The sequence below is a fragment of the Sciurus vulgaris genome (genome assembly GCF_902686455.1).
Source record: "Sciurus vulgaris genome assembly, chromosome: 5".
NCBI classification, from domain to species: domain Eukaryota; kingdom Metazoa; phylum Chordata; class Mammalia; order Rodentia; family Sciuridae; genus Sciurus; species Sciurus vulgaris.
Window position 1 is genome coordinate 102,447,347 of NC_136465.1, and position 23,389 is coordinate 102,470,735.

At 35.1% G+C, this 23,389-nt stretch overlaps 1 protein-coding gene across 14 annotated transcripts in view; it reads right to left on the bottom strand.

The window, feature by feature from the left end:
• Positions 1–288: 288 nt before the first annotated feature.
• KIF21A (kinesin family member 21A) overlaps positions 289–23,389 on the bottom strand; it is a 151,032-nt gene continuing 127,931 nt past the window's right edge. For all 14 annotated transcript variants that reach the window (XM_079139267.1, XM_079139274.1, XM_079139272.1 and 11 more), the window contains 7 exons: positions 21,868–22,004; positions 20,088–20,268; positions 18,611–18,775; positions 16,577–16,694; positions 15,073–15,243; positions 13,562–13,761; positions 289–1,560 (listed from right to left, as the gene is read on the bottom strand). In XM_079139267.1, coding sequence (XP_078995393.1) covers positions 1,467–1,560; positions 13,562–13,761; positions 15,073–15,243; positions 16,577–16,694; positions 18,611–18,775; positions 20,088–20,268; positions 21,868–22,004 — 1,066 coding nt within the window. In that variant the 3' untranslated portion in view covers positions 289–1,466. The remainder of the gene's footprint in view (positions 1,561–13,561; positions 13,762–15,072; positions 15,244–16,576; positions 16,695–18,610; positions 18,776–20,087; positions 20,269–21,867; positions 22,005–23,389) is intronic.

Genomic DNA, 23,389 nt, shown 5'->3' on the forward strand with positions numbered 1-23,389 from the left:
TCACTACAAAACACTCCCACTCCTCTCCAGGTAAGCCAGGTCACCACTGTCCTAACATTTATGGGAATAATTATCATTTATTTTATCATCTATGTTCAAAGCTCTAAATTACATCGTTTGATTTAATTCCTTAAATAGAGTTTCCATAGTTCATCAAGATGAGACTAAAGTTTAAACTTTTCAGGAATATTTCATGTCTAGTGAGCAATGAAAGGAATTCCTAGATACCAAACAGCTTTACAAACACTGGTCATTTCCTTATAACTAGAAAAAGAACAAGAGAATAAAGATAATTCACAGCAACACATTTATTTAAGCACTCGCTTAGCTTTCATTTACAAGCAAATGTTTTCAGGGAAATATCACTTAAGACAATATTTTCAAGTGTTACACCATCTACACAAAAATTATACTTGCAGAATTTACAAATTAATATTATGAGCAGACAGATAAATTATACATCCTTTTGCAAAATCCCATCTACAGCATTTAAAAATTCATACAGGCACAACACAAGATCATCTCTTTTTACATCTACCTATTTACATAGTTTTTCCCACCATAAATGTTAATAGTTCTCATCATAGCTACTAAGGTTTGCCAACATAGTGTATTTAAAATATATTTAGCAGCATATAAAAATTAGATAAAAGGGAAAGGAAATACTACTATTAAATAAAAAAGAAAGTAAAAGGTGATAATAGAAACAACTCCTTAGGAAAATAGATCAAAATATCTTTCTGTTAGCGCATCAAAAATGTAGACCATTACAGAGTGTATGCACAGCACTAATAAAACAATTTAACAGTGTCTTAGTCCTGAGCACAGAATATAGCATAACTGCAAAACTTTGGTCAATAAAAGTGAATGCAAACATTTAACACAAACTGTTAAACAATCTCTGTTAGTAGATTATGGTCAATTTCACTTTATGGGAAATCATCAATAATGTTCTTTATTTTTTTTCCATTACATTAAATGAGCTTTGAAATTTGGGAACTCTTTATAGACTGATATGAATACCTGACAAGCAGACCACAGTTTGATTAACATTTCCAATATGTTTAAGAATGTAATATCTGAACAGACTATGTGAATGAGTGAGCAGTGAGGTACATTGTATTTCAGCTGTGTTTTATGACTGTCACAAAAGCAGATATCTTGTAATTCAAATAATTTGAAGGTTGTATTTTTATAGCTAGGCACAAAAATCTAGCCACAACAAAAGTGCGAATCAAGCCATATATCATTTGTAGGATACATACGTATTGGTAGATAGTAAAATTAAGCACACAGGATAGTACACGATTTTTAAGAACACCATTAATATTTAGTAAATGGATTCAGATATATTTTCCAGTTAATCCCATTCATAAGTTTATGCCTAATAAATGCAGGATATTTTCCATAAAGAACATATGGAGTATCATCACAGTATTCAGTTTATGACTTATCTTCATTCATGTTCAATTACTGGCAAAATCTTCCCCCAGATCTCCTGTGTCAGAGATCTGACCATCTTGCAAATTGCGAGCCTTCCAAATTCTCACTGTTCGGTCACTACGAAACAATAAATGGACATGTGAACAGAGATAGAAAGATAGACATAGCTCTTAGACTTACTTATGATGGAAATATTTTCTAAATAGCCTTTGATAAATGCAAATAAAAATATACATTGTCTCACAAAAATAGCAAACATATATCCCCAATAATGATAATGATACTAGATAATGATACTAGCTCATATTAATCAAGGCCTGACTATATACCAGTATTGTCACTATGTGCCTTTACATATATTAATACATTTAATTTCCTTTAAGTACCACTAGAAATAGATAGTGCTATGATACTTTTGTTTTGTTTTTGAGACAAGGTCTTGCTATGTTGCTCAAGCTGGCCTAGAATTCCTGAGCTCAAGAGATCCTTTTGCCTCAGTCCCCCAAGTAACTGGAACTGTGATACTCTTTTTATTGAGTAAGTTGTGGCCCAGATCACAAAATAAGTGGGAGATGAGATTTGAATCCAGGCCATCTGGCTCCAAAGCCCCATCTCCTAACACAAGATCTGCACTCATCATTTTAGAAAACATGTTATATGATGTAAGGTCAAGTCTTCAGGCACAAAAGCCTGAAGTTTTCTGGTAGGGAGGAGCTAGGCAGGATTTCCAGGGAGCTGGTGAATCTGGCAACAGGCAGGGAAAGCTACCTTTGAGTGAAATCAGCAAATAAACCCACAGAAAGAGCAGGAGGCTATTGAGAAGTGGACAAATACTCTGTCTAGCACAGAATGTGGAAGATTAAATGTGGAAGTATTTTCTGATGCACCATAAGTAGAAGCAATTATTATGTGTCAATTGGAAGTAAAGTACAATTTTTTTAAAAAGGAAAAAAAAACGTGTATAAGAAAATGTGTTTCTTGTCACCCAGCATGTGGACACTGGGGCCAGTGATTATATAGTTACATTTTTTACCATTTCTCATTGGCTTTAAAAAATATCTTTTTCCCCAATTTCCCGATAAACCCAAAATCAAAGGGGAAAAAAAAAAAGTTTCATGGAATTTTATAGCTAAAAGGCACTTCAGAGTTTTGTAGTCTGTTCCAGGGAAAAGGGGGATTTAGTGATGTGCCTAGTGTAAATGTAGAACCAGGTTTTCTGGAATTTGATCAGCATCCCACACAACACATACACATTGATAACAGCAGTAGCACATGTCTATTTATTTACCCATTCAACCATTCCATTTATTCATTCACCCATTTACTCAGCAAATGTTTGAGAACCTATGTGCCAGCCATTGTTCCAGATGGTTAGAATACAACTGAAACACAATAACAACAAAAACTAAAAAAGTCTCTGCCTTTGTAGACCACACATTTTAGCAAGAGGAGACTCACAATAAACCACAATGGAAACAAATAAAATAAGTGGCAAGTGCTATGGAAAAAAAAAAAAAAAAAAGTCAGGCCATGCTAAGGGAGTTCTGGTGCACCAGGCTGCAAGACAAACAATAATGTGAAACAAAGCTGGAAAAGTCAGGATCTCTGAGGGAAAAGCATCCTGGCAGAGGGAGCTTCAGGGAAAAATACCCCCAGGCAGGAGTGAGCCTGGCAGATTGAAGGACCAGCAAAGAGGCTAGCAGAGTTGTAGGAGAAGAAATAGGTCAGAGGGTAGCAGACGGCAAGGCAAGGGAGGTAAAAGATGTTCAGAGGGCCAGACCAACCCAAGCAAAATGGAGGACCTCTGCAGGGTTCTGAGAGGAGAAAGAGCACACCCTGACTTCTAAGCTGAAGGGCAGAACCAACAGGATCTTACCATGGATTGGATATGGAGTGCAAAAGAAACAAAGGAATGAACAGTGCCAGCCTGAGCAAATGAGGAAAAGAAGCCATCGGTTGGAAATGCTGTGGGATGAGCAGGATTTTGTAGGGAAGACCATTTTTGGACATGTTAAATTCAAGATGATGGACCCTCCGCCATCAGTTATGATAGCAATTTATATCAGGTCAGCCTGATGGTAGAAAGCTACCACAAATAAAGAGAGAACTTTACAAAATATATAGAATGATGGTTTTCAGACACAAGGGGTGGCAGTATAGGACTATGACCCCAAGAAAAGGGAACCCAAGAAGATGAACTCTGAGAACTCTGGCTTCCACCTGAAAGCACCTTCCACTCTACAGCACATGGAAGAGGAACCCAGAGAACTAGAGAATCACTGAGTTGAAGAAACAGAAAATAATATCTGGAGCGTAAACAGCAGTTAGAATGTGTAAGACCAAGAAAAGAAGAGGAGAGAGCTGACTAGGGAAAGAGCTCTATAAATAATCTCCACAGAAGTCCCCTAAAGTCTTCAATGGATGCTAAGTTTCACATGAGTTTAGTGAGACTATGAAGCCAGACCAAAAACAATGACCAGGGAGCTATAAATTTAACAATTCCCAGAGTTCACACAGGGCTGTGATATGTTCAAGGTCTGACTAGAGAGATGCCACTGAATATCTGGGATGTTCAAGAGGAATCAGAAATATGAATCTTACTGCAAGAATCAACTAACCCTATTGTAAAGTTTCTCTAGATCTCCCTTAAAAACTTGAAAATAAATCTCTGAAAGATGGAACTGAACCGCAAGTAATTTAACTACTTGACAAAGTCCAATACTCTTTAAAGGAATACAACACAATGGAAATACTTAAGAAGCAATGTTATAATATCCAACATTGAGTGACCTAGGCTGGGCCTAACAAAATATGAGTGAAACAGGAATGGAATAGACTGTACCTAGAGGGATTCAAGTTGGAAGGGCAAAGTGGAGCCCAGCTTGCTTTTCCTTTGTGTCTGGTGGCTCATGTGACCAGTTAAAGCAGGCCGCGTGTCTGAGTGGATGGGGAGTGAATACACTCAGGCAATAAGCCCAGGAAGGCTGTTACCATGGGCAGCAGTGAGTGAAGGATCAGTCTCCTTGCTAGATAAATGGATTTTTGGGGAGGCTCCTGAGAACCAGACCCACATAAGATCTGCTACTGTCTGGCTCTAGGGACAGGCCAATCTAGCCTCTCCAAAGAAGGCACCACCCAATAAAGCCTTGGAGGCCTGATCAGACCTACCCCCCTCAGAGAACGCTATAGCAGTAGTACACTGGGAATGCACCAAACAGGTCCAAATAGACAAAACACCAATTGACAGTACTTCATCCTAACCTATTCTGCCTCAGACTGGTGAGAAGGGAGACTGAGTCTTACATCAAACAGCTCTAATCTTAGACTGATCCAACTGGCAGCCCAAAAAACAAAAGAAAACAAAAACAGGAATGGCTTAACAATCCCCTCCCCTTGCTCTATCAGTACATAATTCAAGAAGAATCGCAAAGAAGTGACCACCCATTCTGTTCAACTATTTTGAATACCTCAGTGGAGAAGGTACACAAATAAAGCATAACTTCTCATTCCTCTGACTGTACATGGTGCTGAGTCACACCAGCAGTGTAACCATACATGTAAATAGGATAATCTCATTCTACCATCCTTCCCATTCCCAACCAAAATTTTTTTTCATTTTATTTTACTTTTTTTATTCTGTGTGTGTATGTGTGTGTGTGTGTATGTGTGTGTGTCTGTGAGAGAGAAAGAGAGAAAACGTGGATGTGCATGTGAATTCTGGCTGTGCTGATTGTTTTGTTTTGTTTTGTTTCTTTCATAGGTAGTATATTTTAAACGACATTATTTTTTCCTAGCCTTCTCTTTTGAGCATTTGGGTTCTTTGGACTGTATATTTTGGTTTGAATTTGTATTATTTTCATTTTCTTATATTATTTCTCTTATCTTTCTTATCCTCTCCTACTAATGGTCAAATTCTATTGTCCTCTCTTCCTCCCTCCCAATATTCTGCTTCTTCTATTTTTCCCCTCCTTGCATATAAAAATCACCCAATACAACTCTTCTGCATTCTCTGTTTGCTTTTTGAAACTGTGAAGTCTTTTCTAACTTCCTAACATATTTCCTTTTAAAACCATAATTAACTGTATTTTTGCCATCTTTCAGAACAAATTGGTCTATATAACTCTTGCCCCCACCACTAATGATAATACCTTCATTATTGCTGTAGATGATATAGTTGATAACTGCTCTTTGCTTTAAAGGCAGATCTAGTTCATGGTTATTGTTTTTACTGTTGACAACTGCTGAATCCACCAGTCCTCTTTACTGGTGATAATTAATGTTGAAGATGTCATAGTACAAACTGTGTATTAACTTTAACACTGGTATTGTTTGTTTGTTTGCAATGGTTGTTACTACTGTTTATCTCACCCCAAGCTATGAGGTGCTGGGAACCTACAGGGACACTAAAAGTTCACCCTGCTACTGAACTAAACATTCCCTGACATTACTCCAACTCAAAGAAGTGAGGAGACAAAAGCCCCAAACCAACAACTAGAAGCCAAGGAGGAACAATAAAAGAGGGAACTCAGGTCCCACCCCTCGGCATTTATACATACATCAAAAATAGAGAGAAGTCCCAGAACAAACAAGAACTACACCCAAAAGGAAACACACAAAAAAAGAGGTAAGGGAATCCACCTTGACTGATACACAAGTCCAAGACCTCTGGAAATAAGAGAAACAGGCAAATGAATCTCCCCCCAAAATCCACAATTTCCAACAAAGGATACCACTGATGGCAAGGTGAACAAAAGCCCAGAGAAAGGTTATTAAAAATTGATTATTAAAATGTTCAATGAAGTGGCTCAGGAGGCTGAGGCAGGAGGATGATAAATTCAAAACCAGCCTCAGAAAAAGCGAGGTGCAAAGCAACTTAGTGAGACTCTGTCTCTAAATAAAATACAAAATAGGGTTGGGCATGTGGCTCTGTGGTCAAGTGCTCCTGAGTTCAATCCCTGGTAACCACCCCCACCCAAAATGTTCAACGAACTAAAAGAACATCTAAGGAAGGAATTAAGAGAGAAATTAGAGGAGATGAAAGACCACTTTAATAAAGAAATAGAAGTAGTGAAAAAAAAAGAACGCTTAGAAATGAAACACAATCAAATTAAAAACTCACTTGAAGCCATCACTAATAGAATAGATTGCCTAGAAAAAAAGAACCTCAGGCCTTGAACACAGAATTTTAGGCCTTGAAGACAAGCTATATGACCTTCACTACACAGAGGCAACAAAGGAAAAAAAAATAATGGAACATGACCAGAATACATAAGAACACTGGGACAACTTTAAAAGACCAAATCTGAAAATTATTGGAATAGAAGAGAATGTCGAGATACAAACTAAAGACATAAAGAATATTTTCAATGAAACAGTTACAGAAAACTTTTCCCATATCAGAAATGACATAGACATCTATATATAAGAGGTTTAAAGGAGCACCAAATATACTTTCTCAAGTAAAAAGTTCACCAAGACATATCATAATCAAAATACCTAACACCGAAAATAAGAAAAGAATATTAAAAGCCAAAAGAGATAAACATTAGGTCACACTTAAAGGCAAACCAATAAGGCTCACTTCTGATTTGTCAGTTCAGACCCTAAAATCAAGGAGGCCCTGGAATGAGATATTCCAAGCCCTAAAAGAAAAAAAAATTGTCAACCAAGTTTACTATACCCATCAAAGATTGGATTCAAATTGAAGGTGGAAATAAAAAGTTTCCATTGTGGTGGGCGAAACCCGGGGCCCAGGGTTACGCCATGTGCATCTAAAGATGGCGACTGGCAGAGAGCAAACGGCATCCTGATTATGCCTGGAGAATGGCAGGAAGCATTTACAATTGGCTGTATGATAATCAGTTCTGCTGCCTAGAGAGTGGACAGATATACTACATGTATGCTTGAGCGAGTGATCGCTTGACCTTTAACAGGATTGGATGGACATATCTGGTTACAATTGCTTATGCATGAGACTGCTTATATATTGAAGGTGTTATTTGAATAAACGGGAAGCTGCTTCATGAACCTCTGAAGTGTACGTGTCTTTCATCCCGCTGGTGGGGCCGTAGAGCAAGAAGCGGCTGCGGAGCAGCTTGGAGCAGCCGGGCAAAGAAGCGGCGGTTTTCCGTATTCCATGACAAGAATAAACTAAAAGAATCCATGAACACTAAGCACTACAAAGAATACTCAAAGATAAACACAGAGGAAATCAAACACAATACCCAAAGCTCCCAAACAGAAGAAGTTCAATAGAAGAATAATCTACTAAATGAGAATCAAGACAGGAAAAATATAGCAAAGAAAACAAATGGCAGCAAACCACAAACATGTATTAACACTAATGTTTAATGTTAATGGTCTCAACTCCCAGTTGAAAGACACAGATTAGCAGAATGAATTTAAAAAACAAAAACAACATGCTGTTTACAAGACACTCATCTTACAGGAAAAGACATCCACAGGCTAAGGCAAAAGGATGACCAAAATATTCCATGCATATGATCCAAGAAAACACACAGAAGTAGTTATTCTCATCTCTGACAAAGCAGATTTCAAGCAAAACATAAACAGAAGAGTCAAAGAAGGCCACCACATCATAGTAAAGGGAACAATTCAACAATAAGATATAAAAACATTTATGCCCCAAATGTCAATGAACCAATTACATGGAATAAATACTCCAGGAGATTAAAGTCCACATAGACCCCAACACAATAATACTGGACCACAACACAATAATACTGGGTCATTTCAATATACCCTTATCATGAATAGACAGATCATCAAAACATAAAATTGACAAAGATATCTCCAACCTAAACAATGCTATAAACCAAATGAACATCCAGAGAATATAAACCAAAAGAACATCCAGAGAGTATTCCATCCCAAAATACTGAATTTAATTTCTTATTAGCTGCACATTGAACTTTCCCCAAAATAGATCACATTTTAGGCCACAGAGAAAATCTTAGCAAATACAAAAAATACATATAATGCCATGTGTTTATCAGATCATAATGGAGTGAAGCTAGAAACCAATACCAAGAAAAATAATAGAAACCACATACCCTATAAAAATATGGAGATTGAATGATATTCTATTAAATGAAGAATGAATCAAAGAAGAAATGAGAATCAAAATCAAGAAATTCTTAGAAACCAAGGAGAGGAGAGATAAAACATATCGAAACCTCTGGGACAGCATGAAAGTAGTTCTAAGAGGAAAATTTATAGCATGAAATGCATAGCTTACAAAATTAGAAAGATTCCAAATAAATAAGCTTATTCTCCATCTCAAGGCCTTAGAAAAAGAAGAATAAACAATCCCAATGCCAGTAGAGGGCAGGAAATATTTAAGATCAGAGCCACAATCAATGAAATTGAGAATAAGAAAATAATATACAGAATAAATGCAAAGGAGAGTGGTTCTTTGAAATGATAAATGAAAGAAAGAATGAGGAGATGCAAATCAACAAAATCAAAGATGAAAAAACAGACACCACCACAGACCCTTCTGAAATCCAGAGTATTATCAGAACCTACTTTGAAAATTTCAATTAACTGGAAAATCTAGAACACAATGACAAATTTCTAGACACATATGATTTGGCCAAATTGAACCAGGAAGATAAATCTAAACAGATCAATAGTAAGTAATGAAATTGAAACAGCAATTAAAAGTCTTCCAAAAAATAAAAAGCCCAGAACCTGATTTTTTAAAAATTATTATTTTTTTATTAAAAATCACAAATTTACATAGGGCAATGTTGCTTGATTCATTCTGTTATTTTTTCCCTTCCCCCCCACCCCTCCCATCCATCTTTTCCCTCTATACAGTCCTTCCTTCCTATCGCAATACCAGATCTTCAACTCTATTACAAAGCAAAAGTAACAAAAACGGCATGGTATTGGTACCAAAATAGACAGGTAGATCAATGGTACAGAATAGAGGACATGGACACAAACCCAAATCAATACAATTTTCTCATACTAGACAAAGGGGCCAAAAATATGCAATGGAGAAAAGATAGCCTCTTCAACAAATGGTGCTGGGAAAACTGGGAAACCATATGCAACAGAGTGAAATTAAACCCCTATCTCTCACCCTGTACAAACTCAACTCAAAATGGATCAAGGACCTCGGCATCAGACCAGAGACCCTGCATCTTATAGAAGAAAAAGTAGGTCCAAACCTTCAACTTGTTGGCTTAGGATCAGACTTCCTTAACAGGACTCCCATAGCACAAGAAATAAAAGCTAGAATCAACAACTGGGATAGATTCAAACTGAAAAGCTTTCTCTCAGCAAAGGAAACTATCAGTAATGTGAAGAGAGAGCCTACAGAGTGGGAGAATATCTTTGCCACTCATACTTCAGATAGAGCACTAATTTCCAGAATCTATAAAGAACTCAAAAAACTCTACACCAAGGATACATATAATCCAATCATGGGCTAAGGAAATGAACAGACACTTCACAGAAGAAGATGTACAAGCAATCAACAGATATATGAAAAAATGTTCAACATCTCTAGTAATAAGAGAAATGCAAATCAAAACTGCCCTAAGATTCCCTCTCACCCCAATTAGAATGGCGATTATCAAGAACCCAGAACCTGATTGATTCTCATCTGAATTCTACTCAACCTTTACAGAAGAATTAACACCAGTCTTTCTCAAATTATTCCTGGAAATTGAAAGAGAGGAAACACTCCCAAATACATTTTATGAAGCCAGAATAACCCCAAACAGATAAAGACACATCAAGAAAAGTACAGACCAACATCCCTGATGAACAGAGATATAAAAATTCTTAATAAAACTGCATTAAAAAAGAAATAAATATAATAATAAACCATCATCCAGGTGGGTTTTATTCCAGGGATGGAAGGTTCATTCAACATATGCAAATTAATAAATGTAATTCATTGCTTAAGCAGAATTAAGGATAAAAATGACACAATCATCTCAATATAAGCAGAAAAGGCCTTTGATAAATTCCAAAACCCATTCATCTTAAAAACACAGGAGAAGCTAAGGATTGAAGGAACTTACCTCAACATGATAAAGGCCATTTATGACAAACCCAATATTATACTAAATGAAGAAAAACTAAAAGCATTTCCTCTAAAACCAGGAACAAGATAAGGCATCCACTCTTGCAATTCCTATTCAATACAGTTCTCAAAACATTAGTCAGAGAGACCAAGCAAGTAAAGAAAACTACAGGCATATAAACAGGAAAAGAAGAAGTCAAACTATGTTTGCCGACAATATGATCCTTTATCCAGAAGATCCATAAAACACCACCAAAAGACTTCTAGAGCTTAAAATGAGTTTAAGCACAGTAGAGGATATAAGATCAGCACCCATAAAATCAATAACTTTACTACACCTACAGTGATTCAGCCAAGGAAGAAATCAGGAAAACCATTCCATCAACAATAACCTCAAAAAAATTAAACACTTGAAAATTATCTACCCAAGGAGGTAGAAAAGCTCTACAATGAAAATTATAGAACATTGAAGAGGACCTTAGAAAATGTAAAGATATCCCATGTTCTTGGATAGGCAGATTTAAAAATGTCAGATGGCTATACTATCAAAAGCAATGTATAGATTAATGCAGTCAGTCCCCATCAAACTACCAACAACACTTTACAGAATTAGAAAAAACAATTCTTATATTCATTTTGAAGATAAGAGATCCAGAATAGCCAAAGCAATACTAAGAAAAGTGAAACAGGAGTCATCATAATACCTGATCTGAAATTATGCTACACAGTTGTAGTAACAAAACAATAAATATAATATTTCCATCATATAGACATGATGACCAAAGGAACAGAAGAGGAGACACAGAGACAAATCCATATATCTATAACCATGTGATATTTGACAAAGGTGCCAAAAACATCTTGGAGAAAAGACAGGCTTTTTAACAAATGATGCTGGGAAACTGTATAGCTATATATACAAAATGAAATGAGACCCCTCTCTCTCATCCTGCACAAAACTCAAATGGAAATGGATCAAAAATTTAGGAATGAGGTCAGAAACTTTATAACTGCCAAAAAGAAAAATAGGGTCAACACTCTATTATAGGTACTGGCACCAAATTCCTTAACAAGAGCCCCAAAGCACAAGAAATAAAATCAAGTGATTTTATTTTGTTTTAATCTCAATAAATGAGATGCCATCAAACTAAAAACCTTCTCCATAGCAAAGGAAATGATTAAGAGTATGAAGAGAGAGCCTACAGAATGAGAGAACATCCCTCCAAAAAGGGATTAATATCCAGACCATACAAAGAACTCAAAAAACTTAACTACCCCCAAAATAATCCAATCAATAAATGGGCAAAAAAACTAAACAGAAACTTCTTAAAAGAAGAAACACAAATGACCAACAAATATATGAAAAAATGTTCAACAATCTCTAGCAATCATGAAAATGCAAATTAAAACTGTCCTAAGATTTTCTGTCACTTCAGTTGGAATGCCAATAACCAAGAACATAAACAAAAATAAATGTTGGTGAGGTTGTGGGGGAAAAGGTACACTTGCAAATTGTTGGTAAGACTATACACTAATACAATTACTCTGAAAAGCAGTACAGAGATTCCTCAAAACTAGGGATGAAACCACCATATGACACAGCTGTCCCACTGCAGAATTTTCTCAAAAGATCTAATATCAGCACACTACAGAGATACAACCACATCAATGTTTATAGGAGCACAATTCACAATAGCTAAATTATGAAATTAACACAGATGCCCATCAATAGAGGAATGGATTAAGAAATTGTGGTATATGTGTGTTTGCATATATGTTTGTGTATACAATGGAGTTCTACTTGGTCATAAAAAAGAATTAAGTTATGGCATTTGCCAGTAAATTGATGGAAATGGGGAACATCATACTAAGTGAAATTAGCCAAACTCAGAAATTCAATGGCCAAATGTTTTCTCTTATATGTGAAAGCTAGAATAAAATAAAGGAAAGGAGGAGGGATGGATAGGATAACACAAAGAACCAATCAAATATAAATTAATAGACAAGCAAAAGCAACATCAATGAAGCATCAAAACAAAATAAATTTTATTTATTTTAGCAAAACAAAATAAATTAGCTTCAATGTTTCTTAAAGATGAAAAAAGTAGATCCAAATGAAAAGGATTCAATAGAAACAGCCTAACTAATAAGAAATGGCACAGAAATGAAGTAGAGGTTTTAAAATTAAATCAGGGTATTCATGCATTTGGGACAGACTGAATCAAGGCAATGTTCAAATTAAATTAACATAGCCATGCACAAATGAGATAGGGAGATTTTGAGTGAGACCAACACCTCACATTATAATACATACACTTTCCTTTTCAAAGTACTCATGTACTGAGTATTTTCATGGTCATGACATCTTTCTATCTCATTCAATTAAATGTCACTTTCACTGACCACTCTATTTTGTAACCCTGACCTGCTTTATTTTCCTCCAGTGCATTGATCACCATCTAACATATTTTGACTTCTTTAATTTTTGTTTCTTCTCATTAGAATGAAAACTAGCGTTTGTGTGTATTTTGTTCACTGCTGTATTCCCAAGAGTCTGGAACAGTGCCCAGAACATAGAAGATTCACTGTGAACAAATGAATGAACAAATGAACCCATCAATCCAGTCATCCATAACAGGGAAGAAGATTTTATTCCCATGTTTTTTTTTACTTTAAAGGGAGTAAGAAGCAGAGAAAATAATCTGTTCTAAATATGAAGGATGGCAAAATTGTTGCCTCTCTGAAAATAAAAATCTTTTAAATCAGTAATCTATAAATTAATTTTTTAGAAATTAAAATCACCAAGAAAAAATCTTGCAGCAGACATGCTATTATAAACAGAGTACTAGTATAAGACTGACATGATTGTTTTATAACTTAGCAACTTCAACTCATTGCTCTCAGCATACATCAAAAAATATAAAATAGGTTATCTTAAACAGACATTAGTATGACTGTAATAAAAGGTTCTCATATTAGATATTCACAACTCTTAATATTTATTAAATCTGAATACAAGCAACCAATAAAGAGCAAAACCACATAGGAAAAACTTACTCAGCTGCAGTAAAAATGTGGGTAGAATTAACACATATGGCATTGATGGGACTATCATGACCCTTCATCTCTCCAACTGGCACAAAAGTATCCATGTTCCAGAGTTTCAAAATGCCCCCTCTGCAGCCACTGAGCAAAACTGGATGACCCGGCACGACTCCCAGGGCACAGACCCAATCCTTGTGTGCATTAGGAACTTGCTGAAAGAAAAAAGAGAAAAAAGCATCTTAAGGGGCCCCTTCCAAACTGACATTTTCATACCAAAATAAGTTACACTTTTATCTGTAAAACTCAATATTTAAAATGCTGAGTGGTGTAGAAATTATAAAAGTCCATTTTCTATGTAGTCACTGAGTGATGTGAAGAAATGAATCTGTAATTTGCTCCCAAATTTGCTCAATAATCTCCATAATTGTTATCAGTATTAAGAACTTTTAATGTTATTAATATGTTGATGCTAAAAAAAACTCAGAATGCCTACAGGATTTTTCAAATATCACATCCTTCTCATGGGCAGTAAGTATCTCATCTTTCTCCAAAATGTATTTAATAAAACAAGTTTGAAAGCTATAACCTTCTATGTAGATTATAAGATCTATTCATAAAAACATTGGTTTAAAAACTTGGGTAGAGTGTATAGAGGCCTAAAGTTTTTTTGCTGAAGATCATATGCAATCTACATATTTCATAACAAACACTTAGAAAAGGAGACTATATACCCACAATCTATGCATAAATATATATATGCACAATATAAAAATCATAACCATGAATGTATGTCTATAAAAGCTTCTAAATGCAGTATGTCCATCTATTGTCAAGTTTTTCTATTAATATTCATGCTACTTATTCTTTTTGTCTTCATCTTTGGGTTGCAAACAATAAAGTGATAGCAACTGTAATGCATGCATAAGTGTGTGTGTGTGTGTGTGTGTGTGTGTGTGCGTGCGCGCGCGCGTGTGTGTATGGCATACATATGTAAGAAAAAGTCTGAAATTGTGAACAACTTCATTTACGTTCTTCCTCTGTTAGGAAAATACGTTAATGTCTGACTTTAACTCACAACCAACTATCATTCTGTGGGGAATGAGAGTGCTACCACTCCTGGATGCATGAGAATGCTCCTATAGTTGAGAAATCATGGATATTACTCTTGACCTTAGCTAAACATGCTACTGTGAAATATGTGTACAAAAAACAAAACAAAATAAGAAAATGCAACTGCTCTACTCCAAGGCTGATTATATTTAATAAATATGACACATGAAGGACAATTTCAGATCTTTCAACTCTTACCAGCATCTGATCTGTTAGTTAGCAGGTATTAAGTGTTGAGTGTTCCGTGTTCCCTTTCTACCAATTAGTAACTGTTGTAACTGACAAAAGAGGGAGTCCTCATAAATATTATTTTTAAACAATAAAAACCTATACAGAGGCTCTTCAAGTTCTTATATAGATGACTAAGTGGCTTTAAAATGCCTACTTCATACCATGAATAAGTTCAGCATTACCTGAAGAAGGTCTTTTTGAGCTAAATCCCATTTCTTTATTCCATTATCTCTGGACCCACTAAATAAATTATCCCCTTGAATGGTTAGCGCTTCTATGCCATCGTAATGAGGGGGTTCAAAATTGTGGGTGGGACTCACAGTTCCAAGAGCCCCTTCAGTTACATCAAACATCTATTTAAAAGAGGTAGAAAGAAAGCAGTTATCCCATTTAACTTTTAAATACAAGTATATGTGCACATTTATAGAAACACAAACACAAATCATACATGACTTTTTATAACATTTTGCTAAGTTAATTGAATTAACCTGATATAAATGACTGAGAGCGAACTGAGCCTTATTTCACACTGGTTTTGCCTATACGTCACATGCTTGAATGTCTGCAGGCTATAATAAAAAACAACCAGATATTTTCATGTATAAGTAAGCAAATGATAAGTTCAATAATTAAAAATACTACATATCAATCCAATTGAAATTCAAATAAGCTATATCGCTGTTATTTAATCAATATTAGGTGGATCTGCAGTCCTGGAGGTCATCGCCAGTCCCCAAAGCAGCTGTTGCAAACCTCTGCGCTTTTCTGAGTTGCCTTCATCTCTCCAAGCAATGGCCTAGGGCTTTCCTAAGAAGATTAGCACGATCAAAAATGCTTTGGATTCTCCCCTCTGCCTATTTCTTTTTATCTTCACACATGCTCTTGCCCTTTCTTCTCCACCAGAGGCTGGCACATGCTTACTGCTTTCCACGGCTGGCTTCCAGGATCCAACAGGAACTCCCCCCACTGCATCGATGGCCTCACCTTCATCACTCTTTCCCTCTCCACTGAGCCCATTTCCTATGCACATGAAGAGCTGAACCTCTCTCTCTCCCTTGGCTGTGTTTTCGAAGATAACTCCTTGAATATCTTCCTTTTTTTGAATGACTCCCAAACTTACATCTTAGTCATAGCTTATCTGGAGCTATGACTTGCATTTCTAATGGCCTGCTGGCCTGCATATGAACATCCTCTGTTGGGATCTCAAATGTAACATTTCTAGAATCAAATTATTTATCTTTGCTCACCTTAACTGTTAAATTACATAAAATTTTAAGACATGATATGCTCTCTATTAAAGATGATAATAATGTGTTCAATTATTCATTGGAAGACTAAGCTAAAAGATCTTTAAAATCTCTCCCAATCTATCTCCTATGAAAAAATGAAAACACATGACTAAATAAGAGTAAAATCAGGACTGTGGATGAGGAAAAGAATAGGAGAAAAAAAGCAAAGGCTAGAAAAGGAGAACAAGGAAATTTGTTAAGAGAATGGGGTCCTAGATGAATTGGAATACTTCAAATATATCATTTAACAGGCAAATAAAGGCTTTGGGGATATAGCTCAGTGGCAGAGTGCTTGCCTAGCACATTCAAGCCTTGAGTTCAGTCCTCAGTCCTGAAAAAAAGAAGAGAAAAAAAAAAAAAATAGAAAAATATACTTCAACAACCCTATAATACATACTTTGATGTAATGATCCTTAGAGCCAGTGATGATTAGATCTTGTCCACTGGAAATCTGATCTACAGTAAGGCACATAACAGGGCCTAGGTGTCCTGTTAACTTTCCTGTAGACTGAAACCTTTAAAAAGAAAGAAAAATGATTTTAGTTGAAAATATTTCTTAGCATGATGGGGCTAAGCCTCAACATAAATAATCTATATTTTTCATAAAATGGTTCACTAATTTCCTTCTCTGCTTCAGTATGGGTTGAACCCAGGGCTTCTCACATGCTAGGCAAGTGTTTCGGCACTAAGCTGTATACCCAGCCCTTTTTATATTTTTAACTTTGAGATAGGATCTCACCACATTGCCTCGGCAGCCTCAAACTTGTGATCCTTTTACCTCAATCTGCTAAGTAACTGGGATTCCAAGTGTGTACCACCACACCTGGCCCAATTATTTTCTTTTTGATTTCAGAATCATCTATATGAAATTCTGTTCAAATCAGAACAAAAAAGAAAACTAGCATATTTTATGATAGAAGGGGGAGAGTCCTATGCTAGCTATTCGAACATTGCTTGATATCATTTAGATAGGAAACAAAAAAAGCAGCAAAATTCTGAAAAATTGCTAAGGATTGATTTAAACTCCCCCTAAGTAAATTTTAATCTGTTAAATATCCGAAGCTCTGATAGACATACTAATATTTTAGGTCCAATTTATATTTGAATAAAAAAATACCACTAATATAATTTTGAGGCCAAAAATTAGGAGAAAGTAAAATATTTAATTACATATATATACGTATTTTCACAATACACATGTGCACATACATTATATATACATACATATATGCACATATTCACATACATATATTTGTATGTATGTGTATGTCAGAAAATAGGTGGTCCACTTTAATTATTATAAAGATATGAAAATGACCAGGACAGATAACTGGCTAGTAAAAAAAATGTAATATAAATTGTCAGAGGGTGATAATAACCCTATTTTACAGTCCTATCTCAAGTCAGCTGCTGAAATACAGAGATGACTTTCTGTAGGAAGAGAAGCACTCTGTATTCCCTGAATGAGTCTCACTCTAGTATCCTGTCACAGTCTGTAAACAGCTTTATCCTCCATCAAAACACAAGCTCTAAGACAGTAGAAACCATAGTTATCTTATTCAGTGTTTACACTAAGGACCTACTGTACTGTTGGTGCAATGCCCGCCATAATTAGTGTGGAATACTATTTGTTAAGTAATAAATGAATGCTCCCAGGTTGGGATGTAGGTCAGCAGTAAAGCATTCGCCTAGTATGCACAAGGCCATGGGTTCATCCCGAGGATCACCAAAAGAAAAGAAGGAAAGAAAGAAGGAAGAAGGGAAGGAAGGAAGGAAGGAAAGGGAGATAGGCTCCTTTCTTGCCAAAATTTTAAGAACTAGAAAAGAAGCTAAAACAAGCCCACAACTAAGGGATAAAAGCTCACATTTCTTGACAAATAAAAATTAAGTGAAACACAAATGCCTTACATTTCAATTTACCATTTGTTTTCTTTTAAACCACTTCGTCTTCTTAACATTTTATCTTTATATATTTTATTATTTTATATTCACAAAACCCATGAGCATTTATGGTTCAAATTATTAAATTAATTGTATAAACTGAAACAGTTGAGATAAAGAATATTTAAATGATGTAAAAATAATTATTTCAAAGATTTTGGTGAAACTTGGATGAGAATCTTCACCTCTTCTTAATAAACAACACTATTTGTAGACAGATTTCAAAATACCATAAAATAATTCTATTTTCTTCCCTACACATTTTTCCCAGCATGGAGATTTAAAAAAAAAAAAGAAAGAAAGAAAACTGTGAGTTTGTTAATGAGTGCTATGCTGAAAAGAAAATCTTATTATTTTACATTGTCTGAGGATATAAAAATTAGATTTCACAAGTATTAATGTTATTAAAGTATGAGGTTGCATTTACTAAATGCAAGAAGTATCATTTTGGGGGTTTTCTTTTGTTTGTTTATTTGTTTTTTAATTCTACCTTTTAAGATCCCACATTCTGACAGCATTTCCAGAAGCTGCATAGAGGAATGTGCCCGTTGGGTTTAGTGCAATTTGATTGATCTGGTTCTCCCCAGAAGGAATAGCCACTGTCCGGCTGGTACTTGCAGAACAAGCATCTCCAAGGGTAACTTGACCTGACGACCTTAACACAAAAAATAACAAAGCAAAGACAGTCACATTTCCAGACATAAGTGTGGCTTACAATTTCTTGAATCCCTAGGGAAATGGCTGTAGGCAAAGAGAACAACATGCTTTTTGTCACTGTATGCATGGTGCCTAGCAGAGTACCCCACACAGAGTTGGTACAAATAAATTAATGTTCGGTGAATAAGTGAATACATGAATGGATAAAACAGGAGGACATGCTTTACAACTTTCAATTTAATGCTTATTATAATGCTAGAAATTCTAAGTCCTGAGATAAGGATGACTATAAAATCACTCAGAAAAGGTAAGATGTAAAAGAAAAAAAGTCAACAAATGACATCATGCCATAAAAGTAATTCATTTGTCGGCAGGTTCCAGAGGTTCTCTGTGGATTAGGTTCACCAAATCTCTTTTGTGTATAAAAGTTGCCATTTTGGATTAAAGGCACTGGGGTCTTTTTAATTATTTGCAGTTCTGTTTACTTTAATTCAATCACAAATAGAGTAAATGTGCTAAAGAATCAAAATTTGTTTCTATCTCTCCAGATAAATTCTAGATATTATTTTCTTAATTTGAAACATTTTCTTAGCTAAATGCTAAATTAAGTTATAGACAAACTTTTCAAGTATGAGTTTAGTGATTCAATTGGATTGGTAAATTTCTAGTTTAAGATATAGTGTTCTTTTTCTATAAAACATTCCTCAAGAGACTTGTATTCAGTACATAAAATAATTAGAGGTTCTCAAATTATAAATTAGTACTCAAAAATTAATAAACTCTACTGTGCAAATTAGTAAAAATTAACCTTTCAAATGTTCCCTTCTCATTTAAATAATTACAGAGGTAACCTTAATTTTGATTATATAAAATAGTTCAATCTCAGGGCAAAAAATAATCATTATCCAACACAACCTGCAGTTATAAAATTTGTACTAACACCAAAGTATTGATGAACTCAGTCATTTTCCAAGGATTAATAATTATTTGAAGTGACTAATATAAATTATTTAATTCCATCAAGTGGTAAATAGTATGAATGTAATTCCTTAGTATTTGGAAGGGAAAAAACATGAACTATGCACTACTGGGTCATAAAAAAATGTTTTATTCTTTTCTGTTTAAAACCAGGCCAGGCTCTTACATTTTGTTAATCTGTTTTCCCCTTATTTATCTGTACTTTTATTATCTAAACTTTAACATTCTCTGAGGAGAATTAAAAATTGAAATGCATTCATAGATTTATATTTTTTTGTCTTTTGTAAAACGAAAATAACTATTGCCCCTTCAGGTGTTTTTAAGTTACTTACGTCAGAGTACGGATGCACTTTGCAGAATCTCTGATATCCCACACCTTAATATAAGATGTTGACACAGTGAAGACCAAACTGGTATAATTACAGTATTTTACAGATACGACATTGTTGGGATGACCCCCCAGTGACATTATCTCTTGCCCAGTGACCAGATTCCATACTTTACAAGTACGATCTAAAACAAATGAAAAGAGGAAATACTGTTAACATGAACTACTTTAGGTTCTCTTAACAATAAGAATTACTTAAACAACTTCTCTTCTACAAGAAGAGGATGGGAAAGGAAAGCTAATTATTCAATTAACCTGCAACAGGCATCCTCACTTCATTGTTGACCTTCTGCAGCAGGTTCATAGGCAAGGTAGGTGCAATAGATCAGATCAGAGTCTGGGATGTTTGTTGTATGTATTACATGGTATTAAAAAATATTTATGTAAAAATTTTAAATAGTCATACTAAAAGAGTTGTGTCTCAGATTGCCCCTGAATTTAAAATTGCCATCTCCAATCAGCCTCTTCAAAATATACTGCTTTCTTTATGCTTACCAATCTTTTATACACACAAACCTTTTTTTTCCAGGGCACTAATGGATTTTATGTTTACTTTGACCCCAAAACATAACCCCAGAACTATTCTTCCTTGTTTTTCTGACATATTGAATATATAATTATCCTGGAGAGTTAAATTTAAATCATCAGAAAAGTGTGATATCTTCACATAACAGATTTTTTTAACTGGGAAATTTCTTGCCATTATTCTCAATTTATAAGTTCTAGCTAGGGCCTTATGCTTCCTTCATGGACAATGAACAACAAATGTTTGCATATTGAAGTGAACCTTGGAATGTCCCTAAATGCTAAGGAACTTTTACTGGTTCCCCACATTCCCTACGCATGCTTCCATTTTACCTCTCCAGTCTCACTGTCCACCACTTCTCTTACTTTAAATATTCCACTTTTTCAACACAACTGGGACTTAGTTTCCAAACACACCCCACTTGAAATGCTATGTCTGTGAATGTTGCCCTGAAATTTAATTATACATCCTTCTATGTCAATATCCAAAGCATCCTATAAGGTTCATCCTAAAAGCTTCCTGATCAAAGCCTTCCTTGGTTCTCACACCTAGGCATAATCTTCCCTTTCCTGCAACCCCAGAACATGATCTGCACGAGCATTTATAGCTGATGTCTAGTTGCTTGGAATTATACCAAATGGGTCAAAAGTTCAGGATGAGAGATGAGTAGACCTAGGTTTTTCATTCTGTTTTTTCCACTTCTAGCTGTATTTACATAGGAAAATATTTTAATCTCTTCCCGAATTTCTTCATCTGTAACATGAAGATACAACATGTATCCATTAGGACTGTGAGAATTAAATGAGATGTATAGTGGCTCACAGCCTCTGATATATAACTAGTATACAAGAAATGATGGTTGCTATTGTCTTATTCCTTTTACCACACTGGATCTTTTAATGGCCTTTTATAAATGTGTATATTAACCTGCATTACAAAACCCAGAACCCTGCATGCAGTAGATACCCAAATAATGAAGGCAGATGCATTCTCTCACCATTGCATTCCCAAAATGTCAACAGAGGTTTTATTTCTTCCCCACTAGGCAATGCTTTTATATTTAATGTATTCAGGGGTTGAACAGGATTATCAGATTCTTACTAGTCTCAAACATTTTGACTTTTTTAGAGCCTGTTAAAAACTAAACCATTGGAAAAGAAAACCCTATTAAATATCCACATTAGATAACTGCTAGCACCTTTTGATCCAGTGAAGAGGAGATCATCAGTAGAATCCACACAGAGCACAGCTTTTGTATGCCCTTCAGCTATGTGAATACACTGAAGTGGAGATGCTCTGATTCCTTTTGAAGCAGGAAATGGGTTGATTATGCCCCTGAGATGGGGGGAAAAACAAATAAACTAAGATTCATTTCAACGGTTCTATCTCATGAGACTAGGTTATTTTTTCCTTATTTTAAGAAGTCTTTATAAGTAATTAATAATAAAATCTAGCTTGTTTTATAAGAAAAAAAAGTGGGGGTATAAAGTGTGAAAGACTAATAGCAGTGATGGAACACATCAACTAATCAGGCATCTGCCAGCAGCTGCGTTCTGCAAACAGCAAAGCCCATGATATACCTGAATTGTCTCATTAACGATTTCATCTCTGAAAGCTTAAGGAAGCAATATTGGGAGCTATTTCAATGTACTTACTTGTGACAAATAAGGAAGATGTAGAAATGAAGAAAAACTGAAAGACATGGCTCAAGGTCATGTGGGAGTGTAATTCTAAGTCAAAAAGAGCATGCCGAAGAAAAAAGTATAACACACGGTATACCACCTTACACTAAGGGAGAGGTTTTCAAAAAAATTGAAGAAAAGAGAGGAATGTCTGCATGAACAGAAATTGAAGGGAGGATAATTCAAAAGATCAGAAACTTACACAGGAAAATATTCTAATAACCTCAACATTTTTAAAATGAGTATTGTAAATAACAGTGAAGCACTTTAGGGAGTTTCTCATAAGTTTAATATTTCTGGAGTTTCTCCTTTATGTCGCTGGGCTAAGCACTTTGGAAATAGAAAGATTTATCAAAACACTGTCCCTATCCTAAAGGAGTTTAAGAAAGAATCTGAACTAAAATAATTGCATTGGGAAGGCTAATCATGAGAATGAATTAAGACATGATAAATCTATCAAATACTTAACTCAGAGTAAGAAGAAAAATTATATTGAAATAAGTCCAAGTAAAGCAAATGGAATAATATTAGGACAAATACAGATATAAAGAAAAACCGGTTAATTGCCACATTCTTCAAAGAGAAAAATCTTCAAGAGGTATGGAACAAAAGTGATTAAGAAGAAATGTGAGCCCAAAACAAGAGAAAGCCGACAATGCAGATGTACTCAAATAGTTCAGATATTTATGTTTTTAAATTATTATGTCAGGGTTTTGAAATTACATGCCATTATGGAGGGAAAATCATTGTCAGTGTGCTAAGAAATCACAAAGATTGATAAAGAAAACAAAATATGTACATTTGATTATCCAAAAGTAGGTGGGAAAGCAGGTTTCAGAAACTATACATAGGTAAAATTTCTTGTAGAGTCTCACGAATGAAAATGCAAAATAAGCCCTTATACAAACACTTAAAAATAAATGCTCATCAGTAAGAGAGAACATGAGCTCACCAATCTCATGAGGGAAGCTTTTTGTAGGGTTAATAGGTAGTCCACCAGGAAAGTGTCATATTTATTATGTATGTGGGTTCCAGTAC